At 41.7% G+C, this 19,322-nt stretch overlaps 1 protein-coding gene across 2 annotated transcripts in view; it reads right to left on the reverse strand.

The window, feature by feature from the left end:
* The window catches only part of NARS2 (asparaginyl-tRNA synthetase 2, mitochondrial), a 402,607-nt gene that overhangs the window by 357,322 nt on the left and 25,963 nt on the right, over positions 1 to 19,322 (reverse strand). For both annotated transcript variants that reach the window (XM_069203933.1, XM_069203932.1), the window contains exons 2-4: positions 15,752 to 15,861; positions 11,671 to 11,791; positions 7,338 to 7,478 (exon numbers count right to left, since the gene is read on the reverse strand). In XM_069203933.1, coding sequence (XP_069060034.1) covers positions 7,338 to 7,478; positions 11,671 to 11,791; positions 15,752 to 15,861 — 372 coding nt within the window. The remainder of the gene's footprint in view (positions 1 to 7,337; positions 7,479 to 11,670; positions 11,792 to 15,751; positions 15,862 to 19,322) is intronic.

Genomic DNA, 19,322 nt, shown 5'->3' on the forward strand with positions numbered 1-19,322 from the left:
GACCTTTCCACTCTAGTCGGGCACAGCCTAGATGAAATAAGTACACAGAATAAATACACAGATTTTTTTCCCCAGCAAGTTTGCCAGCTGCAGAGGGTCTTCTACGTACAATGGAAAACGGATGCAGTTTTTTTCTCTGTAAGTTTAAGAGAAATAACTTTTCTAAGCGCATTAGCATTACACAGGAGAACAGGACACGTTGTCTGCGAGGCAAAGCTTATGCCGAGCTGTTGTGTTTGTATTTAATACGGTCATTTGAGATATAAATTGTTACACATTTCATCATTTATACAGGACGCGGCAAAGAGAATACTTTGTAACCTTAATGCACCTAAAGGGAGGTTGCAGAATCGCAACATGGACGCCGCAAATCAAGGTATATATATCCAAGATAGTGTCCGCATAATTTTACCGCATCAGAAGTATCAATGCGGAGGCCCCAGATGAGGTCTGTGGTGCCATTAATCAGGACAGTATGTTTTGTATCACGCACGGAATAGGCCAGGATGCCTAAACATTAGGGAGGAGCATAGCTCCGAAGGGTTCATTAATAACAGACTCCGTTATCATTTGGTTACATCGGTTTTTTACAAGACGCCAGATGTCCTTAATGGTTAGGGAGTCCGTGGGGTGCTTTCTTAGCAGATCAACTAGTTCCAGGAAATTATTTTGTTATTTGTATGCCACTAGCGCCATCAAGCGGTCCGAAGATTAAAACGTCAAGTAAACGTGCCGCAGAGGGTGCAAATACACAAATGGAAAAAAAAACGAAAGAAACACATTTCTGAGGTTTGTTTACACAAACGTATCATGCATCGTTTACACAAAGAACGAGCACGTTAAACATGTCCAGTATCTCCCGAAAGGATTACTTTGGCTCTCTAGAACGTTAAACTAGAAGGTTTTATTTTTAAAGCATAAGGGAAATAAATGATGGATAGAAGAGATAAGGCGCCGTGGAAAAATAAAATGAGTGAGAAAACGAGAGAGGAAGGAGTAGCGTGGGAGCGAAATTAAAGAGGACAGTGAAACTAAAAGAACCACTAAATAAAATATAAATATTTTTTTCTTTAGAAACAACAGCGCCTCGTGCGAATGTGAGAAACCGGGAAGTCTCAGACCTGACAACTCTCAGGTGGCCCCGTATATCGCATAATACTGGCTCCGCTCCCTTCACGCGGTGTTACAATGATGATAAACTGGTAACATAGTGTCTGATTGATGAAGAGCAGATATTACACAGTCACGGGGAAAACGAGGTGGGAACCGCTGCAAAGAGTGGATTTTCACCTCCTGAGTGATGAACGGCCGATGTCCATTAAAAGGAGTGAAAACCAGGGTCAGATTTGTAAAGAAAATAGGCCAGGGCACCAAAATAAAGTGACTCCAATTAGCGAATCATGTGGCTAATAGTCACCCATATTAAAATGGGCTCCTGTGAACTTGTGAGGACAGCTGCATAGGTAGGTGTTCTGCACTCCACATGCATTTGTTCTTGCTGCAGGAAATGCTTAAGACTAGATCAGGGAAATCACCAGTGACAAATTCCCCACCGAAGCATAACACAGGCTCACAAGCAGCCAAAACTGCCCGCCAGTCCAGCTCCTCTGGAACTGCCAGACTGCCCTATAGACCAGTCTGAACCTGGTGAAAACATCCCAGGCCACCAGAACAAGCCTCAGCACAGGTATTGTTTTTTCCATGGATGAGGTGGGTTTGGTGACAGAACTGCCTCTAGTTTTCGAGTCAGGGCATTGGCTGCCAAGACCACATAGATGCAATGTGTCAAGCTCGACAAAATCAGCACTCTCACCGGTGCACCCACATGTGTTGTGTCCACATATGACAAGATCTTTGCCTACGTCAGGTGCATTTCGTCTTTCCAAATATGATCTGTAGGAGCAGTGTTAGTGTAGGACATTGGGAGGGTGAAGGGGGATCAGCAAATACCTCTTGTCTCTTTTCTTAAGTTAGCTGTATAATTCTTCAACGCAGCTTTCAATGCTGACAAACTGAAAGCAAGGAGGCAGGGACGGCCCACAAATGTAGGGCCCCAGAATAACAGTGTTATGTCGTGTTCTGTTTTGTGATGTGTCAGTGTGAGGAACTAAAGGCAGTGTGCTGCCTTTAGAATGGTTTACATTTAGAATACATTTTTTAATAAATAAATAAAAAAAATGGAGTTTTCATTCTAGAAGTAAGCCATTCCAAAACAGAATCTTTCATGGCAGTTGTGAGATGGGCGGGGCTCTGTTGAGGTGTGTAGGTGAGGTGCCCTGGGTAATCCCACTCAGCTCTTTTTACTGCTGTTCTGTGTCTACCAACACTCATTCGTTTTGAGGTGCACACACACACCCACACCTTTATTAAATAGTTTCCAATTGTTACACAGTGCTATGTCATATCTTCAGCTTGGATGGATTGCTTTGTTTTTTCCCCTCAATGAACGCTCTCCATTTGTTGGTGAATGCCTGTATTTTATTTGAGGCCACCAATCACCCATACTGAATATGTTTGATGTATTTGCGCTGCTCTTATGAATCAAACTAAGGATACCAACTTATTTTTTTTAGTCAACAATTGCATATTCCTTCACATTTACAGAGGTTTTTCCTTTTCAAAATTTTCAATTTTGCTTTTTTTTTTTTTTACTTATAAACACACACTCTATGAAGCTGCTAAAATTATAGAATTTTCCAAACAGTTACAGACTACCATACTAGGTTATGTAAACCCAAGGTAAGAACCACTGATCTTAAAATAAAACATTGCATTTTATCTACTGTAAAAATGTACAAAAAAGCTGCTTTTCGTGTTTTGCTGTTTATGGTCTTCTCTCAGATCTCTGCACCAGATAGATCTATACCTAGCACATGACCGATTTATTCTAGTTTAGAATAGAGGTGTAGTTAGTATTGCTTACAATGGATTTGATTTATAGTAACACTTTCTTATTCAAAAATAAGTTTTATTTCGACACACAATTCTAAAATCTGGAAAAAAATGCAAGTTAGTGTAGGTAACAAACTGGCACCAAGAAAATATTGATCTATATTATTTTAAAGCATTTTTTTATTGACTACTTAAATTAATTATTTCAAATGTAACATTGCCAGGTAAAACTATTTTGACCAAATTGTGATTGTTGAGACACCTAAACACAAACAAAGTACCTTTCTCACAAAGGGTGTATCTCAATCAACTTAAACTCTTTTAAGCCCGGAATCTGCCAGAATCCCAGTTCAGCTTCAGCCCAGCCCTATTGCGGCTTACTGATTACATCCCAGAATCACATCTTGCGGACGCCTTTTTGCTCACAATCTAGAGTGCCGTTTTAATAAGTCTTTTTCTTAAATACTTTTTCTCTTGCTACCTGTAAAATGCTATTATTTTCCAGGGGTAAAGCAAACAACTTGGATTCTATTATCAATAGTAATGGAAGGGATAATACTATTGCTCCTTTGCTCTATAAACTATTTCCGAAACTTACTACTGTGATTCTCCAAAACTCTATGATCGACATTCCATTCTAGACCTTTGTTCATCCCTTTTCCACAAACAATAGGAGACGAAGTCAGTAGAAGAGAACAATCTACCCCCAATCCGCTCATCAGACCTCCTGGCCATGTTCAACAAGGTGAACCATTAAGTCTTGTTACAAAGGCTTCATGCCATGGCCCACATCTCTCCAAGAGTCAGACTTTTCGTGTGTGGCGGGTTTTCCGAGAGAGAGAGAGATAAGAGAGATAAGAGAGAGAGAGAGAGAGAGAGAAAAGAGAGAAGAAAGAGAGGAAAGAGAGAAAAGAGAGATAGAGAGATAGAGAGATAGAGAGAGAGAGAGAGAGAAAAGAGAGAAAAGAGAGAAAAGAGAGAAAAGAGAGAAAAGAGAGAAAAGAGAGAAGAAAGAGAGGAAAGAGAGAAAAGAGAAAAGAGAGATAGAGATAGAGATAGAGAGAGAGAGAGAGAGAGAGAGAGAGAGAGAGAGAGCGCGCGAGCATGTGTTAGGCTTAGGAAACTAAAAGTGATAAAGGATGATGCTAACAAGTGTGTCTGAGCTCACCCCATTATTATAGCTAGTGTTTGATACTAGTCAAGTTAACTAAAATAACATACACACAGCAGAAATGAATCTTCCAATTTCAAGTCCTCAGGACTGCATTTTTGACACTTCAAGACCATCCAGCCTCTCACGGAACAAGATTTGGAAGGAAGAAGGAAACAAAGTTGGTTACAATTGTTTGCCTTTCAAGCATGTCTCGGACACTGGCAGTATTTGTGCAGGTACAAGAGGCAACACAGAAACTCCCCTTTCCATATAGAATCATTGGAGAGAAATAGAAATTGGGAGTGGGGGCTGGAGGGGGGTGGGGGGGACAGAAGACCAATTGCCAGAGGGGACATACTGGAGAGCCATTATCCAACTGGAGGCTCAAAAGCCCTTTGAGGTACGTGTTGACAGTTACATGGCTTAGCATATAATGGGGAGAGAGATTACTAGAAACGCGACCTATACAATAACCATGGGGCTGATGACGTGTATGCAGGTGCTAGGTAGGGGTCAGGCTAACTATACGTGAGGGTAGGCATGTGTGATGTAAAATGCTTAGGGTTTTCCGAATAATCATTTTGTTTTAAATAATGTCTGGTAAAATAATTTCGATGCAGAATATGTATGTGCTGACACTACACAATAATCTACTTCTGTAAAACAACAATAGCAGTGATAGTTTACTGTTTGGGGGGACCGAGGTGAGGGTTGAGCATGTGTACATGCCACTTCAGGCCAGAGTTTCTCTTGGAGGGCTGCCTGAATCCTAATCCTCAGTCTGGATGGAGCTACAAAATCACAGTGGGAGACATCTGCGTCTTCTCCTTTTCTCAGAAGAAGGAGAAAAATGCAGAGTCCATTTGTTGCTAAGGAGATCTGACTGGGTTTGCCTCCAGCCTCCTAAACCGAGAGGCTCGAGACTGCCTGGCTGGCATATTTTTTCCAAATATGGCCCACAACTTCTTAATAGGATCCTTCGCCTCATATTACTAATCTTGTTTGGGGGCAGAGGGGTTCACATGGGATCTGCCTTATCCTCTGTGTCTTTCAGAACCTAAATTTGCTGCATCCTTAAACGGTTATTTCTGTATCGTGTACCTATTAGTTGTCCATTTTCATCCCCATTCTAGATCAAGATAATCAATATCTGTTTTCAGAGACCTGCCTGGTTGGAAGAGACGCTTTGAGGCCAAACATTTAGATGCAGTTTAATCAATAACAGCCTGTGATTGTGCTCATTGCCCCTGCCTCTAAAAGGCCTAATATACAACTTGTTAACTCATTTCAATATCAATGTTCTTACATCTGCAAACTTTTCCATAATATAAAATTCCACAGTATTACAGAAATGAATGCTGTGACCGAAATGTGTTCTTTTCACACACATCTGTTAAAACGCATCATTTCATCATTACCCACCAGAAACAAGCCAGTAATGTTGGTTCCAGCACTAATTTGTAGATTTCATAACGAAAAGTCAAATTATTTGATTTTGTGCATCAACACTAAATATAAACTTGAACGGGTTCACGATGTTGCTTGGATTCTTGTTCTTGAGCTTAGATAAGGACATCATGGGCCTTGTTTACTAGAAAGGAGCAAGGGGATTTTTAACTCAAAATTACTCTTTTCTTTGTAATAACTCCTGTCAACAGGGAGGCACTACACAATGTGCACCACCATCACAAACACCCACTTGGTAGACCTAAAGCTAAGAGATGGCATTGGACAGTGTGCTCAATACCAAAAGCCCATGAGATGCAAATTCTGCCAGTGACTCTTCTGTGTAAGGTCACTATTACAAATATATTCACATATTGGGTGAAAACCTCCAGTGAGTCAGTCAGAGACAATTATTACAGGATAGTGGAAATGCACCCTACTCTATTTCCAGGATGAATATACAATCCAACAGTTCTGCCTTGCCACCGTGGTGGACCAGACAACATTATTTCTCTTCCTTCCACCCACTATAAACCCAGCCGGAATAATGCCCTTTCGGCAACAGCAAGGGCGCTGACGGGAGGGCGCTTGAGTACCCGAGGGAAGGTAATCCTTGTAATAACCTGGGTGCTCTGGGGATGCAGGATAAAAAGAGTGGCCTTTTGCCCATCCACCTCAGTGAATCTTCAGGGATTCTACCACAACATGGGGCTGTGAATCCCTCAGGATTTTCTGAGCTGAGGTCCTGTAAAGGAGAGACCGGGGATATCACACGTTCTGAGATGGTAAAGCTAATGTCAAGGCCATCTATTCAACAGCCAGGATGTATAGCAATCACCAGGCTAATACCACATCTGATCCTTTGAGTCTACATTTGGGCAGGTTGCTGGTGGCAGCACTGGGCAATATAGCCATTCGTCTAGCACTAATGCCAGCCACACCTTGTAATTGGTAGTTGGGTAGATCTAAGCCAGCGGAGAGAGGCTACTGCCTACCTCCACCATAGTATGAATTAAAGCACTTTGAGATTTTACATTAGCTTATGGAGGTTTATACAGCCATCCATAAGACCACACACGCTACACCTGTAGCAGTAATCATCAAAGCACCTTTTCTTTTCTCAATTATCATGAACTTCCTCCCCTCACTCCAGTGGCATCACGCATGCTGGGTGGAGTTGGGTGTGAGACAGAAATAAACACAGCAGAAGGACAGAGCACAGGCATAAGCTTCTTCCCATAAAGACATCATCTTGTCATCTTGCTTGTTTCCCTGAGTTATCATGCCACTTTGGCCTATCAGAGCTTCTCCCCATAACAACATTATCAACATAGTGTTTGAATCCCTGAATTGTTAATCCTTTCGCTGATAAGACCACCTACCGCCTTGGCAGGGGCCTTGCACTGAAGCACCCCATTCTTCAATTGTGTTAATGCCATATATCAACCCAAACTTCCTCCACAAAGAACAAGGAATGTACTCTTTTTGTTTCCTATTGTTGGGCCTCTCTTGCTCAAAGCAAAAGTTGGTCCCATGAAGGGTGGCTTCAGGTGGTGGCTGCTCCTGAACCACTCCACTTTACATCCCTCCACTTTGGAGTTAGTTTATCTGTTTCGAGTTTAATGTAATGGAACATTTACTTCTTTGCAAACCATTTATGGGACAGCACCATTCATAAAAAAGAAGCAACAAGTATAAAAAGTTGAAGATACTCAAGCAAATATCTCCCAAAAGTCAAGCAAGCGGAGTGTGTGGTCCACATCTGCATATCAGTGGTGAAGACAATCTCCAAAGGAGAACTTAGAGCAAACGTGATATATAAAGAAACTAAACCAAAGTACAGTACCTTAAAATAAGAATGGATGGCAGCAGTAGCTTCACTGCGGATCCTCAAGAGAGAGCTAAAGGCGTTTGTTCTACAACGGAAATGTGGAAATTGCCGGACATAATCCACAGAAGGCCTCTCTTTTGGTTTGAAAGGAAAAGCCTACATTGGAGAAAATACTGAAATTAATATTGAACCTTTCCACTACACATGCTACCATAGGCATTTCTTTCATACAAGTCATATTATTACTTATTCATATCATAATGAAAGGCAGACCTGCACCGGAAATCCCATGAAAAAAAGGAGCTGTAAACCTGTGCAGTGAGTGATTTATCATGAAAATGGTTTTAATATACTTAAAATAAAGAAAGTATTTGGATGAGTCAATTCTTTATCTTCAATACTCTCAAAACCCTATCACACAGAAAATCCACAATTTGGGAAAATAGGCTTGGAGAAGCTCAACTTCTTTAAAAGATTGTCTTAAAGGATGATTTTATTAGCCAAAGCAGAAAATTCTTCTAACCCCTCAGACAATGCTCTCAGCCACATCTTGTCATTATGGTAGCTGCTTGGTAAAGAAGGCATGTGACCTAAATATTAAAATGGTTGGATAGGGATTGGGAGTCTCAGGATAATTATGGGTTACTATGCCATCATTTATGTTCAGCTGACTGTCACTGGCCAAAAAATGATTATGTTGCCTCTTCGACTACACAGAAGTTAGCTCCGTGTGTACAAAGCCCAATGCAACGATTCAAAGACTGGGCTGCTTGTTGAACAGACTGGTTTGGGCTGGGTCCTTGAGCACAGTGCCAAGCTACAAATTCTGGGGAATGTTACTACTTGACAGAAGACGTCCAATATGTGGTGAATTAAGGAAAGACCAACAAACGACAATTATTAAAAGGAAACGCAGGACAAAGTAATAGTGATATTGTAATGATATTTGAGTTTTGACCACCGACTCCATGTCGCACCAGTTTGCACTTGGCTTAGCTGCCCACCTTCACATTAGTGGTCACCAGTTACAGACTCCATTTTGTATTCAGCTTAGCCTTAGCTTCACCGCCACGTTAAAGCTGCAAGTATTTTTAAATGCCCATGTTATACAATGTGCTTTTTGCTCATGTTTTTATTCGGCATGTCTGCGTGTTTTTTCTCACCAAGGGCTTAGGCTAATAGGAATGTACTAGGATGTTGTTAATGGTACAGCAGGAAACGGTTTTGTTTTGAGAGACGGTACCTTGGGATCTTGGCCAATTCCGACACGTTCCTTTCAAAACTGACCTGAAGTAGCCAGCATTTTTTAATACCCAATTGCGGAGCAAGGTGGGGGGTTTCTAGAAATGTCCTCACTGGCTTGTTTAAGGTATATAAGAGACCCAGGATTGATAGTGGGAGATTCAGAGACTTCGGTCAGGATTGAGACGTCAAATGCCTCACATACCGTGAGGGTAGATCTCTTTCTCTTCCACGGCCGATCTTCGAGTCTACGGCTTGAAGCTACTGAGAGAAAGATGAAGAAGCAGTTGTGCCCCCTGGTGATGAATTTTAACTAATTATTTGCTTTGCATTGTGTATGAATATATATATATATATATATATATATATATTGGTATCTGCACCTCTGCATGTATATATTTGCGGTTTATAGATTGAAGATTCTTTCTACATGTTTTCATTTTATTGGTGAGCACATTTTGAACGTGCACTTTCAGTTCTACTGACCTTCCTTTACGAGCCTCCAGAGTGATTTATTAAATGTATTTCCTAGACTAAGAAGTGCATTCTAGAGATTCTTTTAACTCTATTCTGTGTGTGTGTGTATTTTAGCTCGGTCAGCAGTAAAGCAAAACGGACATGCACCACAAAAGATCAACCACATCCACAATTGATATGGACAGATAGCAACTTGTGGACATGGTACTAAGAGTTTAAACATAGCACAATTTATAATACATGCACCATACAGCAGCCTTTTGCATTTCTGAAGGGCAACACTTTGTATGGACATTTCAACATGGTTTACAGGGAACTTCAATGTGAGGTGTGATCTTCTTGAGAAGGGCATTTTTGGCATTAAAACACGGCAGCATGGTGTCTGAAATTCCAGCTCCTGTTACTTCAATCTCAAAACTGAAAAGAGCAACAAGAATACACAGGGCACATACTCTGATGTCCCCATAGACTAATACCCTAAACCAGGCTTCTCTGACAGGTAGCTCGTGAGTTATAGATAGCTGGAGAGCGACCAGTAAGTAGCTTCCTTGGGTGCACCCCAGTCTACTACACAAGAACCTTGTTCTTGGTTGAATTACTGTATGTATGCCAAAATTGTGTATGCAAGCAAAAGTGTGTGTATTTTCAGAATCCATGACCTTATGTTTGGATTTCCAAAATATATTTAAAGCAGATATGCGAGTGGTAAGTTATATGGGGAGATATATTACTATTATTACTTTTGTGCTAGGGGCACTGCAGATGTGGCTGTTTTGTATTACCCATGTAGAGCCATTCTAAATCGAGAAAGCCTTTTTATATTACTGCCGGGAGCCCTTTCGGATGCACGGAGGTGATGCGCGGCTACTAATTATACATATAGTGGTCACTAATGTAAACTTGTCTGACGTGGTCACTTTCATAACACTAAAAATATGAGTTGCTTGCAGTGATTTTCACCATTGAGCACAAGTAGCTCTTATTACAGACCCCCCCCCCCGCCCTAACTGGCATGAAGGAAATTAAAAATTAGGAACTCAGATTTATGGTATAAACTGTGCCATGTGAGCCCATCTTACAACTCCTGAAGAGAAAATATAAAAAAAAGCAAGAGGAGGATTGCACCGTGGAATTGACTTCACAGGAATGGAGCAGCAAAAAGGGTCTCTCCATATTAAACTTAAGCAGGCGCACTTGAACATACCTGCTTGAAACCAGTATCACGGGCAGGATTGATGATAACAGACAACAAACACCCAAAACATAAGCGAGCAGGAGTGACTGTTTCACCCAGAGTAGCAATATTTTGAATGATGACTTTTGACAGATTGCTCTGGAGCACACAAACACACATTTGAACACCTCAGAGATATTCACAATTGAAAGTGTTTGGAAGCTATCATGAAATTAAATGGCGAGAGGTTGACACTGTACACATAGGAGATAAAAATGGACAAAACCCCGATGATCTACCAGATTGTCAAGCAGATGTTATCTCTCTCCATGACTCGTCTGTTACATGGAGCATAGCATTTAACATGAACTGTAGACTCTGCTGTGTTGACGTGTAGCTCTTTAACTTTAAGGGTCTTGTAGAATGCACCTTCAGGCTAATAATATGACTAGAGATCAATAAGCAATAACTAGTCTGTGAGCATTAAATGTGACTAATGTAAGCCCGTAGGCTTCAAATATATTTACTTTACATGCACAAAAACAGAGATAGAGCGAGAGAAAGAGAGAGAGAGAGAAAGAGACAGACTATGAGTGAGCATTGTCTGGTGTAGTAGCTAGTATGATCTCTTAACAAGATTTTTTTTCAAAATCATAATTAGCGATGCTTCTCGAGAATTTGGAGCAAAATACAAAGCTATCTTTAAGAGAAAACAACTATGACTTGACTTAGTGATTAATGTTTTAAGGATCTTAGGATCCATTCTGTATAGCTGTTGTAGTTGCCACCAGCATGGCCCACAGAGCTTGGTTGAGGCGCTTGTACATTTCTACTACAAGCTCAAGAGAGTGAAGGACAATAGCACAGACAGAGGATTAGGTTTAACATTTTATTAATGCTCTGCCTCTGGTATACCAAACCCATTACCAACTTATAGCATTTCAAAACGATTAGAGACCGGAAAGAAAGGCAAGTCTTGGGAACCAACCCACATGTTTACGTCCCCACCCGCCCCCTCCGCTCCGCTGGCCTCGCACTTGCTGCCGTCCCTCGCACCCGCCGCTCCACGGCGGGTGGGAGATCTTTCTCCTTCCTGGCGGCCAAGACCTGGAACTCCCTCCCCACCAGCCTCAGGACCACCCAGGACCACTCCGCTTTCCGGAGACTCCTAAAGACTTGGCTGTTCGAGCAGCGATAACCCCCCCTTTCCCCCCTAGCGCCTTGAGACCCGCACGGGTGAGTAGCGCGCTTTATAAATGTTAATGATTTGATTTGATGTTGGATCTCCACCAAACCATTTATGATTTCCAAAATTCCTCAATGTAGAGAGATATAAAAAGAAAGCATCTTGTTCTCTTACCTAGAACTCCTCTCTGAGCAGGAGTCCTCACTGTAAACTTGAATAAAGAATCTCTTATTTCAACAGAAATAGCACAAAGAACGAAGAATACATACCAGAGTGTCACAGGGACCGACGACTCTAATATCTCCAGCCTTCAGCTCAACACTTTGCTTTTTGTGAAGACTTTTCACCAGTGTCCCTTTTACTTCCACTGAACTTCCAAAACTCAGATCTCTAGAACACAAGAAATATGAAAAGCAAACATATTTGTCTCAAGGCTACCACATTTATTCATTTTTCCGGGAAAAAAGACGGGGAAAGATACATCCCCCAAGACAGACACCACCAAACTGTAGTGCCTCAAATATCAGATCACTGAAAACGCTACTGTTCTTTTTTGGAAACAACCATAAAACTCTGAATGATAATCATCACACACACAAAAAAAAAAAAAAACATTTCAGCTGTGATTTTCCAAAATGTTCCCCTGGTTTAACGGATTGAGAATGCAAGATTTATTTGGATGGTATCTTTAATGTCAACTGGCACTTGCTGTAGCAAAAACAAGCTCTGACCTATATGGATGAAGGATCTAAGTAGATGGAAATCAAGGGCACGTATGATGCAATGTTCGGGCCACGTAACACGTAGCAGTCCTTAACAATCACACACTACCACCTTGTTTACTTACTGGTTCCTTCACGCTACAGTGTTGAGATGTGCCAGCAGTAATTGACCGTAGCAATAGACAATTCATCTCTGACATCGGAAACACCACTACACTCTGGCAGGAGAGCTTCAGTGGGGGTGTCAGCCAAAGAGCAACCAATGTAGGACATCAGAACTCATTAAACACACATAGATTACTGCAATAGTTGGTTCTGAACCAGGTGATCTCTTAAATTAAACTTTTATTGACCTTTTCTGGTTTTGACCTCTAGCGGGAAGCAGTGGGCCAAGGGGACCTATATTTTGTCTTTTGAAGAGCATATGTATCGATTAGAGGTTTGTTCCCAAAACGGAGTTCTTTTACGCATTCTAGAAAAACGTCCTACAAAAACTCCTTAATTAAACAGAAAAGAGATATTCCATGTATGAATAATGACACCTTACATCAGTCTCCTTATCGTCGTTGACACTGTGGATTATACATTGCCACTGTTTAAAACAACTCATTTGTAAGAAACTGCTAATCAAACCCTTTTATCCACCACTGCTTCCAGAGAAAGACCCCCCTCCAAGAAAAACATCTGCCAAGAAATGAGTAACATCCTTACTTACACAAGCCAAAAGCACGTTTCCGCCCATTTAGAAAACTTGCATGCTATAACATTTGCACAATTCTGACCTTCTGTTAACACAGCAAGAGGTCGTATACTAGTAATGCAATCTTCTAGAAGTCATGGTCCTGTCAAATTTAAATGCTCCCAAGCAAATTGCTCATACATCTCCTCATCCCAACCTTGAGGATTATGGGACAACCCCATGTACCTATGTTTGTGCGAGTCTCTCTCGCTTTCTCCCATGTGTGCATCTATTCATACTCACTCTGCTTATGATGGTCTATGCTTCAACACAAGTTGACCACTGCGAGGACCCTTAAAGTGATGCCCACCAAAGGATTCAATCAATTTTACGGATGGAGGTGGCAAACCGGAAGGACAAGCAGGGGTAGCACAGGGATAGCACAGTTTGAAATGTGCAATTGCCACAGACTATTTTGTACCAGATACAAATAATTGAACCCATGCTAGTGGAAGATGTCGTATTCGAACCTGCTTCAGACTTTTCAGCAGTGTGCTATGGTACAGTGTGCCAAAAGCAGCACGTGAGTCAAAAAGAATCAGGGCTCTCCCATCACCATAATCTGGGGTTTTCCTGTTGGTGTGCAAAGGATATGTTTTCTGAAACCCAATTTTCCCAGATTAATACCATCCAAAACCGAAACTACTACAAAGGAAAAGGAGGATTAGCAAGTCTTCAATTAATACAGACTACTTCTGGATGATGGATTTTCTTATTGTACATTGGATATTGTTTTATCATTCTGCCATTCTTCACTTGGGCACCAAGATCACAGTGATGCATCAAACCCTGCGAAGCTTCCTTTTTTCAGAACTTCACGTCTGAAAGCCACACGTCAACCATTTCTAAAAGACAATGAGGCAACAGCTCTTCCTTGGACTCAAGATAATCAAAGAGAATCCCAATCAAGTGGCTAAGATTCCGAGGCCTGTTCATACATTGTTTGCAATTGGCTGAGTGTTTAAACCTCACAGGGATCAGTATCTAGAAGGAAAGCTCGAGGTAGTCATACCAACCAGCTGGACATGGAGTAATACTAATGAAGAAACCCCTTATTGTTACAAATCATGTACAGGAAGAAGGGAAGCTTCTCTCTTTATTCAGGTTTAATGATTACACTTATGCAAGGTTTACTTCTTTCATGTGTGATACGCTAAAAGTGTAGGCAGCTGGTGGAGGAATGTGGATTTGTAGAGTGCACATATCACCAGTGAGGGTATTCAGGTGCCAGAGTAGATGTATAGGCTGACTGGGAGCTCAGTGGGGTACTCTGGGCAGAAGGGGAAGAACCAGGTCTTCAGTTTCTTGCGGAAGTTGAGCAGGGAATGAGAGGTCCTGATGTGTGGGAAAAGGTCATTCCAGGTTTTGGCAGTGATGTAGGAGAACGAACGACCTACTGCCCTACATCTGCTGATGCGTGAGATCTGTGCGAGGGAGAGCGTGGCGGGTGCAGTTGTCTTGTAGGATGGTAGAAATGTAGGTAGTGTTTGTGGTAGGCAGGTCTGGCAATATAGAAAGCTTTGCAAGTGTGGATGAGCAGCCTGAATTGGCAGGGTTTCTGGATGAAGAGCCAGTGTAGATCTTTGAGGTGAGGCGTGAAGTGGGCACTCCGGGTGATGTTGAAGATGAGTCTGGCAGCGGCGTTCTCTGCAGTCTGAAGTCTCTGTATGAGCTGGATTGTGATTCTACCATGGAGTACATTGCCGTAGTCCAGTCTGCTGGTGAATAGGGCTCCTGGTGTTTTGGGGAAGCCATTTGAAGATCTTACAGAGCATACATAAGATGTTGAAGCAGGAAGAGGTTACAGAGTTCACTTTTTGGCTAATTTTTTTTATATTTTTTTTAAATCGAGTAGGAGTCTGAGGTTTCTGGCATGCTCTGCAGGGGGCTTAGGTCCCAGTTCAGTTGGCCACCAGGAGGAGTCCAATGGAAAGCTACTTTCCTGAAGATCAGAACTTCAGTTTTGTCAGTGTTGGGCTTTAGGCAGTTCTGTTTCTCACTTCACCACGCTGGGCATGTAGGTGGTGAAGTTGGCCCTAATATTGTTGGCATTGTCTATGAGGGAGAGCATGATCTGTGTGTCATCTGCATAAGAGACAATGTTGATTCCATGGAATCTTATGATGTGGGTGAGCGATGCATTGTATATGTTGAAGAGGATAGGGCTGAGCGATGGTCTTTGTGGGACTTTGCAGATGAGGTTCTTGGTTTCAGAGGTATACTTGGGAGTCTGAATCACTGTATTCTGTTGTGGAGGGATAAGGCTACCCATCTCAGGCAGGTGTTTGAATTCTGTTGTGGTGCACTCTTCAGATAAGGGTGCCTTGGGAGACAGTGTTGAAAGCTTTGGAGAGGTTGAGTAGGATGAGTGCTGTGGTCTTCCCTCTGTCCGTGATGGTCAGGATCTCATCTGTGGCTGCGAAGAAGGGATTTGCAGTGCTTTCGTTGAGGCAGAATCCTGATTGAGTGCAGTCTGGGAGATCGTGATGCTCTAGATAGTTGGAGAGTTGTCTGTCTGTCGTTGGCTTTCTTTATGACTTTGACTGGGAAGGGTAGAAGTGACATCAACCGGTAGTTGCTGAGTTATTCAGGGTCTGCTGAAGGTTTTTTCAGGAGAGCTTTGACCTCTGGGTGTTTTCAGTACAATCTACTTCAGAGTCTTGCCTGCTCTGACAGACATTTTTCATTAGAAAAAGTCCTCAATTCAAAATAATCATTTGAATGGCCCTTTGAAAGGTGTTTTGACAATTCACTTAGACTGATCACAGCAAGGCGTTAGTTCTCTGGCTGTTCACCTACTACAGGAGTTTATGCAAGACTGCTTGTTTCATTACCACAGGCAATATAAATTAATACATTACAATAAATAAGCAAACATAAAAAGATAACCTGCTTTCCATGTTTGGGTCAGCAACGATCTGTAGGTTTTGCAGCGATGTCCCATCATTTATGTGCAGAAACAGAACTTCCTTTTGTGCACGAACAGATCGAACCCAGCCCTGGAGGAAAAAGTAAACGCTTTTATTAACTATTGAAACTATTGATTCAATCCCAATTCTTGATATAACATAATGCAGCAGTGTTCTTACTTTAACAGACAACAATGATGCATTAACTGATAACAAAGAGAATAAAAAAGCATATCACAGCAGATAATTGAAAGAAGGACCTACAATGGAAAAGCCAATGAATACAAGAAGCAATGCTTTGCAAGTTTTGAGAAGCATTGCATCTGCCCAATGCATGCTGTTCCCCACAGCTGTCCTTCTGCATATACTACTGCCTCTTCAGGTGACTTTAAAACAGCCTGGTCATGATTAACAAGAGCACTGCAGATCCTCGAAACCCTGTGGCGCTGTTCACTTTGGAATATTTAGAGACATACATCTGAAAGTGTGACGTCTGCACTCTTGATCTTGCAACTGCCCTTCCTAGAGAACTCACAATATCAAAAGCAAATTATAAGAATATTCCAGATAGACATCAGGACCATAATCAATTGTTAGCAGTAATACATGTGGCAGGGATCTGCTTTGTTCCTTTACTCTCAAGAAACGTTTCCATTGGATTACAAGTGCATACCCATTGCTCCAAGAACTCTGAATTCATTAGCTGACCTATGAAATTCCTTCCTATTGCATTTCAGTCAGCTTTAGGGGGACCTATCTACTTAGTTCATGGCTACAAATTAGGTTCTTTTATGGTTTTTCAGATGTTTCACAAAATTTCCTCTGCAGATTTAGAATTTAAATCTTGCATCTAATAGATTTAAAAACTGAAGTGTAGGACCATAGGTTTTTTGTCTGCTCTGAAAGGTGTCTGAGGCACTCAATCTCAGGTACTAAGGACTCTCATTTGTATACATGTGCATTTCAAACTGGTTCAGCAGGGTGAACAAGTTAAGAAATTAAACACATGTTGGTAAGCGCCCGCCATCTTATATCAGAAACATCCTTTTCTCAGAAGAACAATTCTTAAAAGAAGTGCAATTTTTGGAACACAATTATTACAACTCAACTTGTTTTTGTAAGAGAACTTTTCTTTGTTACTTTCAAAACCAGTAGCTCCGTCAGTACTTTTAACTGATACCTGGCCGCAGACATTGTTTGGCTCTTTTCTTCAATTAGGGTTTTGAACAATTGTATGGAACACGCCACCCATTTTGCAGTGTCAACAGTCTTGGCCAACGTGGGATTAATAACTGTGCTGATATTTTTGTATCTAAACACCTGACTCTTCGGTCAAGATTGTATTTGAGAGTTATGTCTCCAAAATCATACTTAGCTTCCACAATCCTCAATGCTGCAATGCAGGAATCAATGTGTTCACCCACTAACAAGTGCCTGGTGCTCCACAACACTATGTGGCTCCTTACTTAAGTGTAACTTCTGCCTTTCTATGGGTTCTTGGTACCCTGTGGAGCCGCTATTGGCAGCAAATGTTCAAATAAAGCATGTCTTTGCACAATCAGCAAAGCTAGTAAAACTACCATTTTGTGAGCCGGGTCAAGCACATAATTGTTGAACAATTTAACCCACCTGTCCCACTTCATGGATGGCTCTCCATGCTACTGCACGAAGGGTGGTGGATGATTTGTACACTGCACGTCTACACAACACAATCAGACTTGAAAGATGGAAAGTCTAGCTGAATGTGCTATAGAAAAGTAACAGATTCTTATCCTTCACATTTTTTAAAGAGTGAATACTGTTGACAGTTATCCCACACTGACCTTTATGACACAATATGGTTTCTAGAAGACTGAGTAGCAGGACTAGAGAAGCAAAAGTGTGTTGCACCTCTCTTCATGGCGCTTGAGTGCTCTACAGCACGGGCGGCCAAAGGAAGCTCTGAATACACAAACATAAGGACCATGAAGCTCAATGCTGTGAGGTCCGTGACGCACAGATTAACCTCAGCATAGCATGAAGAACGCGCAAATCAGTTTAAGAGCCACAACAGGAGACCACAAGCATTTTCCACTGAGGACATTTGCCAATATGCGACCAGTACCTCGACTGACTATGGCCTAAAGGCTGGGGTGCCTCCAGCTGAGTGACGGAGAGAGGGGAAGAAACACGGAGGAAAAGAGAGGGGGACGCGCCGCCGTCAGTGCAGAGGTTCAAGCAGGCACTGATCTGTTGCAGACGATCAAAACTGAGATGAAACAGCAAGATGAGTCCGGGGCACTCTTTGCATTACAACAACAGAAGTGTCACAGTCATTTAATAAAAATGGGTTTATTACTGAGAAATAACGCTGCACAGGACGCACTTCAACAGAAACCTCCAACTGCTACAGCACAGAATATTGAGGTGACCTCATAAGGAAAGTTCATACAACTCAAGGCCGCTGCTGAAGGGAACACGGAATAAAACATAACACCTAGTTCATACATATCTACTATTTCTCATTAGATAAACCATGCTTTGGACCCTTCATTGTTTTCTCTCTTTACTGTTTTCCATCACAGCTGTGAATTTGTGCATTCCCCAGGAACTCCAGTGGTCTCTGGGTGTGCCTATCCTAACCCCTTGTTTTAATTTGTCTAATCAGGACATGGGGACCATGCCCTAGATCCGGAAATGGCCGCTACAAAATAAATGGTCCTCTTGCAGCAGCCAATGAGGATGCTGGGGTCCACGATGCAAACTTTGGAACTGTGGATCTGTATTGGACTGTAGGAGGAAAGACTCCTTTGTCCAGCTGGATTCCTTTAATTTTAGAATGTTCATATTTGGCAAAGACAAGTGGATCACAAATGGGCAAGATATTCAAAGCTTTTAACTCCTTAAAACCTTCTCAACAACGTTTTAAAATGTTTATATCTCAAAAGATTGATGAATAGATCTACAAACAAAAGTTCTACTTTCATTCCAATTTTAGAGTAAATCCGTTTAGCAGTTTGGGCTGTAGGCTCGAGCAAAATTTCCTATTTGAGCTCAAATGGGAAACACATTTTTCTACCCACTTCTTAACATTGTTTTGCCTGCATGCATCTGCACAAATATGGACATCCTAACCCTTAGCTCACAACACCAAGTGACTGCTAAATATGGTGGAAGGCCATCCACGGGGTCAGAGGTTATAGGATTTAGTGGAAAGTCAAGCTGAACTATGATAATGCAATAACGACTTCCACTGTGTTGCAAATATAAATTCATTATGTATGTTTCTATGATGGGAAGTCACACACTGGTCCCAGTTCCGTCCCATTCTTCCCTAGTGCATTATGGAAAATCAGTTCAAACTAGCCTATAACCTACAATTTTACTGGTGGCCGCTTGAGTGTTGAAGCGCAGCCATTGCTGTTAACCCTTAACACAGGGCAAAGAGTCTCTTGTTGAGGAATATGACCACAATGAACTGTGGTGGACTAGGACACATGTAGCTAGTTTTTAGCTCCACCCCAAACATTGCACATATAAACTCCTATCTTCTGGTGGAGGTGGTGATTGGT

This window comes from Pleurodeles waltl, chromosome 8, assembly GCF_031143425.1.
Source record: "Pleurodeles waltl isolate 20211129_DDA chromosome 8, aPleWal1.hap1.20221129, whole genome shotgun sequence".
Classification (NCBI taxonomy): Eukaryota; Metazoa; Chordata; class Amphibia; order Caudata; family Salamandridae; genus Pleurodeles; species Pleurodeles waltl.